This window comes from Lepidochelys kempii, chromosome 1 (genome assembly GCF_965140265.1).
Source record: "Lepidochelys kempii isolate rLepKem1 chromosome 1, rLepKem1.hap2, whole genome shotgun sequence".
Lineage (NCBI taxonomy): Eukaryota > Metazoa > Chordata > Testudines > Cheloniidae > Lepidochelys > Lepidochelys kempii.
In genome coordinates, this window is record NC_133256.1 from 289,699,828 (window position 1) to 289,714,723 (window position 14,896).

The following is a 14,896-nucleotide window of genomic DNA, read 5'->3' on the forward strand; positions in this document are numbered from 1 at the left end:
ACCTGTTGGGCACTCACCTTCTAGTAATTTAATCTAGACCAAATTCCCTAGTTTGCTTATGAAAATGTTGTGTGGGACTGTATCAAAAACCCTTACTAAAATCAAGGTAGATCCCATCTATTGCTTCCCCCATATCACTCAGAATTAACTCCACCAGGATAATGCTGCTTTTTCCTCCCTCTACACATTATAGATAGGTTTCAGAGTAGCAGCCGTGTTAGTCTGTATTCGCAGAAAGAAAAGGAGGACTTGTGACACCTTAGAGACTAACAAATTTATTTGAGCATAAGCTTTCGTGAGCTACAATGCATCCAATAAAGTGAGCTGTAGCTCATGAAAGCTTATGCTCAAATAAATTTGTTAGTCTCTAAGGTGCCACAAGTCCTCCTTTTCTTTTTACATTATAGATAAGTGCTTAAGGAGCCTGTTATCCTGTTCAAGTGATTTGATGGCCTTAGCAGACACCAACTAGTACCCTGTCTTGTGGTTTATCTGTTAAACATTGATCCAAAAGCATTCAGGATAATTTGCCTCTGAGTTGTCAGTTACTCGAAAAAAAAGTAATGCCATTTTAAACAATGCCAATCCCCACCCTTTTTGCCTAGACAATCCTTCCTAAATAGGTTATAACCAGCGATTTTAACATTCCAATCATGCAAATCTTCTCACCAGGTTTCAGCAAAACCAACTAAATTGAATTTATACTCAAACAAGCAATTCTAATTCCTCTCGTTTATTATCTGGGCCCCTAGCATTGGTGTATATAATTAAGAATCTCTTCTGTTCACATCCCTTGGTGCTTTGATTAATTTTTGTTTTTGACATGTTGATTTTGTGTGAAATGAGCGCTTGTTTGTTTCCCCTGTCCATCCTCCCCTTTTGTTGTTAGTTTAACCCCCTCCTGACTAGTCTAGGCAACCTGTCTCCTAGAAGATTGGTTCTTTTACTGCGGTGGAGGCTATCCAAATTATATAGCTCCCCTTCCCCAGAGATGATGGCCCAAAGTTCCACAAAATCCAAACCCTCTACTTTACACCGCTCATCTAACCCGTGGTTCATGTCCAGAATCTTCTGCCTTTCTTTGTTCATCGGACAGGAAGGATCTCTGAGAAGGTCACTTGGACATTCCTCTCCTGCAGCAGCCTTCAGAGTTCCCTAGAATCAGGGAGGCACCATGCTGAAATGCTCCCTCACTAGTAGAGCTTTGTCTGCTGACATCAGAAGACAATCCAATCTTTCAGTCATATCTCGTGCTGTGGATCTTGAAAGACAACACATCATCCTTTTATCTGCCTATCCCTTGCAGAATGTTTTTCTTTTCTTTCTTTATTCTTAGCAGAAAATCTGTCTTATTTGGCTGGATGGAAATCTCTACACGAGCGCACTTGATAGTCTTGCGGTTTGGTCTGAGTAGTCATCCTCACTTATGTCACATACATGTCTTATGTCATAAGTATGACATACTTATGTCACATGTCACATACATGTCTTATGTCATAAGTATGACATACTTATGTCACATTCCACCAACTGGATCGTCAGAGATGTTTTCTGTGGTTTCCATGCTGAGAAGCTGATATTGATTGGATACTTTATCTGTGTGAAATTCCTCCTGGTCTTCTTGCTGGTGGCGTTGATACATGCTAGGCAAAATATATAGAGAATCAGGATTCGCAGAACAAAAAGTACTTTGAAAACCATGGATGAAAAGCACCATGTAAGAGCTACATATTCTTTGTCTTAAGTAGTCTGGAGGAAATGCCCGATTCTGATAGATTTTCATAATTCACTACAATACCACCATGTAATCACTGAAAATATTTGCCTTTGCCCTACACATATTACCTTAGCAAAATGGTATTCTGATATCCCAATAATCATTGTGACTCCTAAAAAGGAGATAATTTTGTACTATGGCTCCTTCCACTAAATCCACTTCTGATAGTTGTTTTAAGACCCCGACAAGATCTTTCATAAAATAGCCCTCAAAGTATAGCTTTAGTCTAGTTCTAGGAACAAATTTTGTACTTTATCTTATTTAGTTACAGAGGGAGCTTCTATTTCAGCTCCACAGTAATACTGTAAAAATGCATACACTAATGAAGGCACTTCATTAGTTTCTTAGGATTTAAAAATTGGTAAATGTAATCAACAGAGGAAAATTACTGGAACAAACATGCACAAATGGCTTTAGGCACCTGCAGTGTGAACGAAGGGACAATGCTCATCAAAAAGGAAGGATGAAATTAATTTCTATTTAAAGCTGTTGTGGATAAAGCAATGTGCAAGTGCACAAATATCACTACAGTTCATCATGTATAAATTATCTTAACAAAACAGAATATTGCGAAGCCTAATTACTGCTATTCAACACACGCTAGGAGAAAACAGACCACCATAACAGGAAAAATCAGAAGACCAGCACTTTTTTGTGTGGCTGCCCTCTGGTGCAAAGTCTGTGCTCCTTGCCCTTTATTGGCACAACTTAGCTAGCAGTGAAATACCATAGGTATGCTGTGCTCCCCATTTCAGGGAGTTTATTAGACTCCTCTTGTTTCCAGTGTCAGATAATCTAGACATAATATTTCCCTACCTGATCTTGTTCCCCTTGCATAACTCAACATTTTGGAAGAACCAGTTCTGTGCCAGCTCACTAGACCACACCACTCTCCCAAACATGCTTTGCTAATGATGTACTGTTCATTTAGGAGCCACTTCAGTGACCACCAATATCAGCAACCTCTGGGGTGTACGTGCAACATGACTTAATAGTGCCTGCCAACACGGCACAATAACAGCACAGGAAGTGACGCTATTGTTTAGAGGACTGAAAGGATGAAGGGTAGAATGTAATCAACTGAATTGTAGTTTAGCTGAGGTAGCTGTAGTGGGGTTGTCTGTTCGGTCAGCTGGCCTGTTTCTCTTTTAGTTTAGTGTATCTGGGACCTTCTGAACAGGGTTCAGCTGGGTCTGTTCCTCCCAGTCCTACCCATCCCAGCACTAGGCATAGGGGAATCTGGGCTAGGCAGGAGACAACCCAGGCCCTCCTGCTCCACCATGTTCTGGCTGAGACCTGAAAGTGTGACAGTGTGGGATAGCCTATGCTCAGCCCCCCTCCTGCTCAACTCCCCCGGGCCACTTCCTACCCAAGCCCCTGCCTCCATTTGGGGCATGGCTACTATTTAATTATGATCCTTTGCTCCAAACCCCAGAGTCTCAGGGCTGCTGCAGATGACTCTCTGGCCCTGCAAGTAGTCCTCCTTTCCCTTGACTCCTTTGGGATCTCACCCCAGGGGTAAGACTCACACTCAGACCTCCTCGGTAAGAGCTTCTCCTCCTCCTGGATGTGGCTTCTCTTCTCCCACCCTGCTTGGGCTGCTGGACCTCTCTTTATCCTGCTCCTTTGCCGGAGGATGCTGGGCAGTGCCTGAGGTGCAGAGTTTTTCTGGCCCAGTTCTGCTCCAGCCTTTCTCCTGCCTCAGCCTTAGTGTGGGGTTTGTAAACCCCATCACAATATGTCAGTAATGTACCCAAAATACATGAGTTAACACCTTTACTCTTAGAAATCAGTCATGAGGTCTTTAGTAATCATAAGTGGACAGGCTCTGTCCTGAAAGCTACCGAGAATAGGAAATTGTTCAGTATATCCCCATGGCTAATGTTGGCTGATAGGAAAATTTACTCTAGGAATAAGGTAATCGAAACAGAATATTAACATGTATTTGGACATGGATGGTCAAAAGAAAATATTTTATACAACTTCTTTATTTTGTGACCAAAAATATTTCTCAGCAACTCAGATATTTTTGTCAAGTTCTGCTGGGAATTGATAAAATAATCAGTAAGTATATTATCTCTCTGCCTCCTGAACTGTTATAAATCAAACATTGTTTTCATTTTACCATCTAATGTACCCTTCACAAGAAAGTTACATTATGCTTGCTACATTAAACAGCTGAGAAATTGTAATAGGCTCTTTGAAAGATGTACTCTTTCATACAGAGAATGGGTATATCCAAGTGACATATATTAATTCTAAGAGTGTGGATCATAACAAAATAATGCTTTCCTTTAGCATCATTTATTTCCATAATTTGTAGCAGAAGGTGGTAAAGACTTCACAGGGAGATTGAACAACTGCATGGATTAGGAACCAGCCCTCTGTGGAGAAAGAAGTGATTCAGGACTATTTAGAAAAGCTGGACGAGTGCAAGTCCATGGGGCTGGATGCACTGTATCCGAAGGTGCTAAAGGAGTTGGTGGATGTGATTGCAGAGCCATTGGCCATTATCTTTGAAAACTCATGGCGATCGGGGGAGGTCCTGGATGACTGGAAAAAGGCTAATGTAGTGCCCATCTTTAAAAAAGGGAAGGAGGAGGATCTGGGGAACTACAGGTCGGTCAGCCTCACCTCAGATCCTGGAAAAATCATGGAGCAGGTCCTCAAGGTATCAATTTTGAAGCACTTTGAGGACAGAAAAGTGATCAGGAACAGTCATCATGCATTCACCAGGTGCAAGTCATGCCTGACTAAATTAATTGCCTTCTATGATGAGATAACTGGCTCTGTGGATGAGTGGAAAGCAGCGGATGTGTTATTCCTTGCCTTTAGCAAAGCTTTTGACATGGTCTCCCACAGTATTCTTGTCAGCAAGTTAAAGAAGTATGGGCTGGATGAATGGACTATAAGGTGGGTAGAAAGCTGGCTAGATCATCAGGCTCAACGGGTAGTGATCAATGGCTCCATGTCTAGTTGGCAGCTGGTATCAAGTGGAGTGCCCCAAGGGTCGGTCCTGGGGCCGGTTTTGTTCAACATCTTCATTAATGATCTGGAGGATGGTGTGGATTGCACCCTCAGCAAGTTTGCAGATGACACTAAACTGGGAGGAGTGGTAGATATGCTGGAGGGTAGAGATGGGATATAGAGGGACCTAGACAAATTAGAGGATTGGGCCAAAAGAAATCTGATGAGCTTCAACAAGGACTAGAGCAGAGTCCTGCACTTAGGACAGAAGAATCCCGTGCACCGCTACAGACTAGGGACCGAATGGCTAGGCAGCAGTTCTGCAGAAAAGGACCTAGGGGTGACAGTGGACGAGAAGCTCTATGAGAGTCAACAGTGTGCCCTTGTTGCCAAGAAGGCTAATGGCATTTTGGGCTGTACAAGTAGGAGCATTGCCAGCAGATCGAGGGACGTGGTCATTCCCCTCTATTCGGCATTGGAGAGGCCTCATCTGGAGTATTGTGTCCAGTTTTGGGCCCCACAGTACAAGAAGGATGTGGAAAAATTGGAAAGAGTCCAGCGGAGGGCAACAAAAATGATTAGGGGGCTGGAGCACATGACTTATGAGGAGAGGCTGAGGGAACTGGGATTATTTAGTCTGGAGAAGAGAAGAATGAGGGGAGATTTGATAGCTGCTTTCAACTACATGAAAGGGGGTTCCAAAGAGGATGGATCTAGGCTGTTCTCAGTGGTAGCAAATGACAGAACAAGGAGTAATGGTCTCAAGTTGCAGTGTGGAAGGTTTAGGTTGGATATTAGGAAAAACTTTTTCACTAGGAGGGTGGTGAAGCACTGGAATGGGTTATGTAGGGAGGTGGTGAAATCTCCTTCCGTAGAGGTTTTTAAGGTCAGGCTTGACAAAGCCCTGGCTGGATGATTTAGTTGGGGATTGGTCCTGCTTTGAGCAGGAGGTTGCACTAAATGACCTCCTGAGGTCCCTTCCAACCCTGACATTCTATGATTCTATGAACTATTTCCGGACCAAGAAGCCATCCAGCTTTGCAGCATGAATAGATACCACTAACCCAAGCCCAGGAGTGTTGCAACCTAGACAATAGTTTGTTATTAGCTTATGAATTCAGGAGGGAAAAGTTTTCATCTTCTGATTAAGTAATTTAATGATGTACTTTTCGAACACTAAGTGGAATGGATGAAATTCCTTGTACAATCTATAGCTAAAGTGTTGAGTTACTAAGTAGTGTTAGCAAAGAAAAAAGATAGAGGATTGACAATTCTCATAGGCCACAGAGATTTCTTGTTGGTTATAGGTATAGACAGGGATGGGCAAACTTTTTGGCCTGAGGACCACATCGGGTTCTGAAACTGTATGGAGGGCTGGGTAGGGAAGGCTGTGCCTCCCCAAACCGCCTGGCCCCTGCCTCCTATCCACCCCCTCCCACTTCCCGCCCCCTGACTGCCCCCTCAGAGCCCCTGACCCACCCAACCCCCCCTGCTCCCTGTCCCCTGACTGCCCCGACCCCTATCCACACCCCCGTTCCCTGACAGGCCCCCGGGACTCCCACGCCTATCCAACCACCCCATGCTCCCTGTCCCCTGACTGCCCCGCCCCCAGAACCTCTGCCCCTTATCCAGCCCCCCTGCTCCCTTACCATGCTGTTCAGAGCACCAGAAGTGGCAGCCACGCTGCTTGGCCAGAGCCAGTCATGCCACTGCGCGGCCCAGTAGGAGTTCGCAGCCCTGCTGCCCAGAGTGCTGGCGGCATTATGGGCTGAGGCTGTGGAGGAGGGGGGACAGCAGGGGAGGGGCCAGGAGCTAGCTCGCCGGCCGGGAGCTCAAGGGCTCGGCAGGATGGGCCCGCAGGCCGGATGTGGCACACAGGCTGTAGTTTGCCCACCTCCAGTATAGACCATCACTAAGTGCTTAGTTTAAGCATTGGAAAGCACAATACCCTGCTCTGTTGTTAGGTCTATTTAAGAAAGTACACCTTTAATTAATTTCTGAGCCACACATGAAATCCCTATCAGAAGCTACAAAGTGACAGTATAAACCAGTGTCATATCATTAGAAAAACTATTCTCAGAACCTCAACATCTTAAAACAGTCATCCAATGCGTGGATTTACTTCTAATAATCAGTGCAATAGCTTAACTCTTCAGAGCACTGTGCACATATTAACAAAGTCAGCCTCACAACAGCTGTCATGTAGACAAGTAGCAATATGACTATTTTACAGATAGGGAAATAGACATGGGACCAGCCAGAACATCTGCACTGCGATTTTACAGTCCCGCAGCCTGAGCCCAAGTCAGGGGCCATAGGTGTTTAATTGTGGTATAGACATACCCAGAGAGACCAAATAACTTACCTAAGGTCACCCAAGAATCCTGTGGTGGAGCAGGAAACCCGCCCAGGTTTTGCAAGTCCTAGGCTACTTTCTGAACCACTGGACTGTCATTCCTCTCTAGCTGACCTCCTCTGGTCATATATTTCTATTTCCAGTATGGTTGCACTTCCTGTTATCTCTGTCCATTTCCCATAAGATCTTGCCCTAAAAATGAAACCCTCTCCCAAGCTCCCTGCACCTCTGGGATACTGGGTGCAGTTCTGGCCTCCACAGAATAGGGGAAAATATAGAAAAAGCAGAGAAAATACAAAGGAGGATAACAAAAGTGACTCCAAGATTTGAAGATAAGACATAGGAGAAACTGAGGAAGCTAAATTTACCAGTATGAAGCTAGATTTCCAAAGATGGACAGATGGGCACCAAATAGCATATATTGTCCTCAGATATCCATGACCAAAATATTATGTAAAGTTTCATTCATTCAGGGCATGAAGTGCATTTCCTGTACTGAAAAATGAAGACATTTGGGCATTTGAGGTTGTGCCTATTTTGAGCTCCCCAAAACACAGTTTATTTTACCAAAATTTTAACACAGGCATCTAAAAAACTGGAGACTAGAAATGTTTCAGAAGCAGGCACTCAGATGAGCTAATATCCTACAGAGATGCTTTCTGACAGCAAGCAATGTAACAGCCAGAGCTGCACTATGGCAGAAATTCATCAAAAGCCTAATTACACCTACTACTACCTCGGAGAAATTCTCATTAGGGACAAGGAATATTATTTCCACTAGATTGCAGGATGTTTTTATAATCTGAGAATCACATGGAAAGAGAGTCAATTAGATAACAATAGCCCAGCTCAGTTTGAGTTTAGAGGGGTGGGGGAAGTGAGGAGACGGAGCCAAAGTTGGGTCCATGCTATTCAAGGAAAGAATGAAAATTGGCACATGGCTAGAACTAACAAATTGATGTGTGTGTCCACAATAGCCGATCTGTTGCCCTTACCAGTAGAATATACATAGTTTCCCTGTAAATCAGCTATTACATACAATACCACCTTAATAGAATGGGTGAGGGGGACAATCCGGAGCCTAGAAATTGGGTCAACTAATCCCTGACAGATTGGCATGTTCAAGCTGCCACCCTACAGCTCTAGCAGAGTAGTGATCGATGGGCTGTGAGCCTTGTGGACCCAGGCACAACAGGATGTGCCAGCCACAAAGGGCTTGATTGGCAGTGCTCCTGGGTCCCTGGTTGGTTCCAGGTGCACTACTTAAACCGGGAGGGGACACCAGGAAGTTGTGCAACTAGGAGGATCTCCAGCCAGCTGCTACAACAAACCTTGCTCTTTTACCTCACTCTGGCTCCTGACTTCCAACTCTGCCTCCGACCCATGGCTCCGGCCCTACTCACTCTGGCTCCACCCAGTAGGCCTGGTGACCCATGACCCAGCCATGACAGTTTGCTCAGACCTCCTGGACCCTTCTAGGGAGGGAGCTGGTATCCCATTGCCCAGCAAATCCCATGGAGCATCATTTCCAGGAGTGGGTCTCTCATTTCCAAGCAAAGAACCATGTTCTGTGCACCTGTGAGATGTAACTTCCGGCAGAGAACCAAGCCCTTTGGGAACAGCTACCTCAACTGGAAGCAGGGAAAACAACACTCCAGGCTTAGGCGGTTGCCCTGCCATTGGAGCAGGGAGCCACTGTACATTTACCCAATTGTTTCTATGGGAACCATCAGAAATTCAGTGGATTCCTTAATCAGTGCTGCCTACTCTTTTTGTTCTGTCCCTGGACCTATCCCAGGATGCATTGACTTACCCATCCACATTGATAACTGGCTGTGTGAGCAGAGTAAGGAGAAGAGGGGAGGCATGCCAACACGTGCCTCCATCCCAGAGTCTGCTGCCTAAGCCTATGCAAGTTGACCTGGTCCAAAGGTGGTTGACTGCTCAATAAAAAGAGCAGCACAGATGTAACAATTTGAGTTTTTACTGCAGCAAGGCTAGAGCCACACTCACTACGTGTCATCAAGAATTCCTGCTTGGAGGCAGTCAGGAAACAAATGAGCCCAGGCATGACTTCTGAGTTATGCTTTGGAATGCCACCCTCGCCCCCCCAAGTTCTGACCGGCACCCATCTTGATCCATCAAGGCTGTTGCCGTATCTCCATGTGCAGGTTTGTCTACATCCCCCAATTCCTAGGCTTCAGAACTTGAGATCCAGCCTGAGCCACAACTTCAAAGCACTGCCTATACACCCTATTTTTAGATTTAAGCACAAGCCCCTAGTCCTAATCTGTCGACCAAGGCTGGGAGGCTCACTACAAAATTCTGCAAAGACATACTGTGTTTAAAATGATAAATGCTCAACAGCCTGACCTACTGCAAGCAGCTTCCTTATCTAGAGGATTACCAGCCAAGATTTATGGACTTTTGATTAACAAGAAATCTATGCAATTCTTTCTTTCTGCCTAAGCATCTGTGATGAGAGCAAAGAAAACAAGCTTAGAACTGCCCTAATTTTTGTGGGATAACATGGAGTTTTGGGCACTGGCATAAATTTAGGGTTGATCTCCAAATATCCTAAAATGAAAACTATTTTTGAACTTTGCTTTGCTGTTATCTGGACCAATAAAGACACATTAAACCTTGGGATCTGTGTTAGATTCAGTCGTGCCTTTAGGCAGGGTTTCGTCAGGTCAGGCATTCTGTTCTCTATTTGATTCGTCCTATTCTTTATGTGGCACCCTATACACTCACAGCATTATATAAACAACATCTAGATTCCGTTTCAAGCTTATTGGAAAACACCAGTTCCGCCATCTTTCAGAACAGCAATGTCCTTGGAAACAACAGCTGCCTCAGACAGAAATGGAATTGCATTTCTCAAGTCTGTTTCAGTAGCATCTCTCCATTGTCAGTCTTTGTGGATACCGAACAAACAAATTTAACCTTCTTCAATAAGCATTTATTTCTCCCACTTTCATACACAATGTCTGGCAATGTTTTTGGAAGCTATAGTGTGTATATTGTTACCCAGCTATTTTGTGTCTACTGAAAATAAATAAGCTTTACCAGGCTATTTTAGTTAGGAATGTAAATAACTAGCAATGGACAGAAACTCCTTCCCCCTTCAGTTTCTCTACTTGCTGCATGGAAAGCTATCTTGATAAAGTAGGTTGCTGGAGAGCCTCCAACTAGAACTCTCTTTCAATATTTCTAAATACATAAAAGGCATGAGACCTTCTTGAAGCAAACTTGACTCATTTTGGCAGTTGTGGACACCTTTGCTAAAAGCTGATCCAATTTGCTTTGAAAACAAGATGATCCTTAGGAGGTTCTACTTGTTGACTGCATCCCCCATGTACCAAATAGCCATTTCCTATGAAAAATGGTATCACTAAAGTTTCCCAAAAAATACTTTTACATACACACACAAATCTCTCTGGTATCTCATTCTGTGGTTTGTAGGGAAAAAAATTCTAGTAGACTGACTGACACAATATAAATTTACTAAGCTACACTGTTCATCCCTTTTAATGAGAGGATCTAGAAAAAGCTATTGTGGGGACCATTAAAAACTGAATATCTATTGCAAAATTGCTTTGCTGTGGTATATTCTAAACACAGAAAATATCACAGTAAAGACAATATTATGGTACATATTTTAAGATTTAGTTGAACTAGCTCGTGAATTCATGCATGCAATTGTTACCATAAGGCATTCTTACATTTAGAGACAGAATAGTATTTAGGGAATTGACTAAACTACATACAAAAATACAGGAGTATTGAGAGTGTATAGCGCAGCCCAGGCCATATCATCCACTGAAGTGATTACAACAGTGCATATTAAATATTTCTTACACAGCAAAATAGTACCAGAGCTCCATGACTACTCTCACATACTCGAAGCTCTTTGTATAGAGACAGTATTATACTTATAAATCCCCTTTGAACGTTGACAACTTAAGCAGATTTCGAGAATGCTCAAAATTGCCACATGAAGGTGCGCACTTATGGCCTGATAAACTCACTGACTTCAGCTGAAGTCAATGAGAGGTACAGATGCTCAGCCCCTCAAAGTTATGCCCCAATATTAAACGGGAATGAAGAGAAGATTCTTTCAAATGGAGGGGGAAAATCTGATCCCAGATATAGTTTTTTCTCAGAAGTGTCTGCATAAGTCAAGGATCAGAAATTCTACACTGAAATATAGTTACACCATTTTTATACAATACATGTTTAATTAGCTTTAGAGCAGTTTCCTTGATAACAAACATAGCAATCAAGTGAAAGTTTGCATTTTTCAAAACACACATCTACCACCTTAACCACCAATAACCGAAGCCTGGTTATTTTACAATGGTCATAGATTATTTACATCTCTTCACAATAAAGTTACTCTGTACCATATAACTTCCAATTCCTGTTATCCTTTGATAGTGCTACGATGTTGGATAAAAGCAGCTCACACACACAAAATCTTTTTTATTTAAAAAATATTCTTTGTGAGCTAAGAACCACCATCTACTATTTTTCCTTTGGAAATCTAGTACGCTCTCGTCTTCCTCAATTAAACTTTTCCATTTTTTATGGAAAGATTAAGTTATAATGTTATAAAGTTTCAGGTCTTCAGCAGTTTCACTGGACAGACAAATGACATACTATAAGGATAAATTAGTTTTGTCTGTTTTTATTGGAGCGGATAGCGATCCATAGATCTGCACCTGGAAGAGAAACTCTACATTCCTCAATCTACCCAGGGTCACACAGTAGACAATGTGCTACCTCTTCATCACCATCCTGCTACCTTCTGTGCCCAGTCTCTGTGGAGGAAGCTCTGCAGATCCTTGCATGGGGGAAAAGAGGAGAATAAGGGACACTGCACACTGTCTCACCCACACATGTGGAGAGTCTGACAAGCAGAGAGTGCAACCCTCTCTGCAGTAGTAGCACCAAATTAAAAACAAAGCCTTTAATGGCCACGTGTAGGTGCAATCACAAACAAATGCAGAAAGGCAAGAATTGGCTTACTAGAGAAGACTGGTGGTCCACTAAGTCCAGTGTTCTGTCTCCAACAGTGGTTCGAACCAGATGCTTCTGACAAAAGAGCAAGAACATGGGAAGAGGGCTCCTAGATCACGCTGGCATATCTGAACATTTTTACTCCCAGTCCTTTTTTGAATCTTTCTAAACTCTTGGCCTCAAAGCTATATGATAGAAGCACAATTGTGTTTATAACTTTATCTGAACAAGTGGGTCTCCATTTTTGTTGAAAATGTTGCCCAAATGCATCTTTACACACTGTACTTATACTCTGACAACATCATACACAATCACCAAAACATTAAAGGGAAAAACTTCCAATAAAAGGTAAACTATTACTTTTTGGTGGGATGGGGATGGGTAAGGAGCTTAGACACATACTTAAAATATGAGGACATTCCTTTACAGAAGTGTTTTGGATGAAAAAGATTTAATGATACCATTTATTCCAGGATGGTCTGAGATACGTTTAGTATATGGTAGCAAGCTAGTCAAACAAGTGGGCGGGATGAGTGGGGTAGCAGGGAATATTCCATCTATCAATGGCCAGTTTTGGAGAGGAAAGTTCTTTTGATAACGTCACAGAAATGACATTTTTCAATACACAACATCCCCCCCTAAGACACTAGATAAATGGGAGGAGCCCAAATTATTAAAATGGCTTCATTTTGTACCTGCCAAAAGTGGGAGGAGGGGGAAGAGCTCTCGTTATCTGCAATAGTTTAAAGACTTTATTTTGATATTGTTAAAAGTTCTGTCATTCTGCTTGACCATAGTTCTCTTTTTCCTCAGTTAATGAAAACTATAATAAAACTATATTTTAAACTAAGGAAAATGATAACAGGAGAATTTCAGGAAAGAATGCTAAAAAGTATAAATATTAGTGTAGTGAAGCCACCACTTATTATGCTTTTTGGGTGATCTATTTGCTGAAATGCTTCCATACCTAGATTAAAACAGAGAAGTACTGACTTGCTAAGAATGAGAGAGTCACTGCAAAAAATAATAATAAAGTTGATATCCATCCGGACTACTATCCTGTAAGACTCCATCCTCTCTGAAAGTAGTTTAGAAAAAAAGGGTGAAACTCAGCCCTGGGATAAGCTGGTGCAACTCCACTGACTTCAAAGAAATTGTACCTGCATGGGTAGTGGTTCATTTATTTTTTATTTTTATAGAAAAGCTTACCTGAAGGTCAGTGAAAATTAAACTTTTGATCTATTTTTGATTTTCAAAGGGGGCAATTAACCTCCTTTATCATTTGGTAAAAATGAATTTTCCAAGATATTAATAAATTTATCTCTCATTTGTGCTTTGAAGTGCCGGTACCATTCTATAAGCTTTTTTCTCCTTTGAATTTTTTCTTGTAAGCTCATATTTTTCTCTTTTTCTAAAACAGCAGGAAGTTCTTCCCAGTTTTTAATAAAGATAAATGGAGCCCCCATGGTCTTTAGTAATTGCAGTGGAGCACTGTGGTATATAGATGAATTTCCACACTTGCCTGGTGTCATTACATCTTCTACAACAGGAACAGAGCCATATGAACAAGCTTCATAAATTCTATAGCATTCTGTATTTACTCCCACTGGGCACAATGTGAGATCACTCTGCAGCAATGCATCTTGATAGATTCTAAAACTTTCATTTGTTTCTTGAGGCTGCCACCTAGAAAAATAAAGAAGTTGACAATTAACATTACTTTTTCCCTCCAAGGGTAGATGTATTACAATGAAAAACAGAGATCAATGTTATAATTTTAGTATCGATAAATGTTGCAGAGCTGAAAGGTTTGTAACAACAGATCTGAGAATCAGTAAGGTTTTATGTTTCAACCCACCTATTCCTAAATATTTTTTTTCAGGTCTTTATAGAAAAGTTCACCTGTAAGCTAGAAACTCCATAAGAACAGTTTTCAACTGAGGGCGTTTAAAGGAATCATTAATACTTCAAACACCAACAAAAGAGAACAAACATCTTTAAAAAAATATTTTGTACTGGAAGCCCATATCAATTTACTTCATAATTGAAACTAGAAGGTTATTAAGTGGCTCAAAAATAGGCATATGGAGATAGAATGCTCTGACAGACTTTTTGAAGCAAGAATAATTTCCCCCCCAAAATATTTAAAATCAGCAAGGGGATTTACTGTTCCGAAATGAGAACGTAAGGCAGCAATTGTAAATCTCTTCAATTTGCTCAGACAGTCCGAGGTACTTTGCGTGACAGCACTCTAGGCCATAGATAAATCTCTCTCTAGACCACGGGCCATCTGCAGCCCACAGAGGAGAGACCTATGCAGCCACCCTGCCGGCTCTGTCAGCTGCAGGCGCCGCCCCACGCAGCTCCCATTGACTGGGGGAGAGGGACAGAGATACCATCACTTGTCGCCGGGCAGAGTCAGCCATGGAGGCAGCATCACTTTTTTCCACAACGAATATAAACCAGTCAAAATACCGAACACAACTGTCTGATGCACACCTTGCTGCAATCCTGAAGGTTTCAACTGCTCAGTCACTGAGGCCAAACATCAACAAACTGACGCATTGCCAGGTTTCTGGCAAACACTAAAAGCTCTCTGGCAGGCGAAGAATTGGATAAAGTTGTATGACATTTTATTATTTCTAAGAAATTCAAAATAAAAAAAATACAACGTAAACATTTTCTTTTCTGAACACCATCTTCAGTGACATTATTGGCCCTCGGGGAGGATTTGAGGACTGGCATTGGCCCTAAGGTAAACTGTGTTTGAGACC

General features: G+C 42.3%; 1 protein-coding gene across 6 annotated transcripts in view; it reads right to left on the reverse strand.

The window, feature by feature from the left end:
- Window positions 1-377: 377 nt before the first annotated feature.
- Window positions 378-14,896, reverse strand: part of RXYLT1 (ribitol xylosyltransferase 1) — a 31,357-nt gene continuing 16,838 nt past the window's right edge. For 3 of the 6 annotated variants that reach the window (XM_073327907.1, XM_073327910.1, XM_073327911.1), the window contains one exon: window positions 11,322-13,808. In XM_073327907.1, coding sequence (XP_073184008.1) covers window positions 13,388-13,808 — 421 coding nt within the window. In that variant the 3' untranslated portion in view covers window positions 11,322-13,387. Of the gene's footprint in view, window positions 1,644-11,321; window positions 13,809-14,896 lie in introns of those variants that run through there. The other 3 variants (XM_073327909.1, XM_073327908.1, XR_012156772.1) reach the window with 3 other exon arrangements.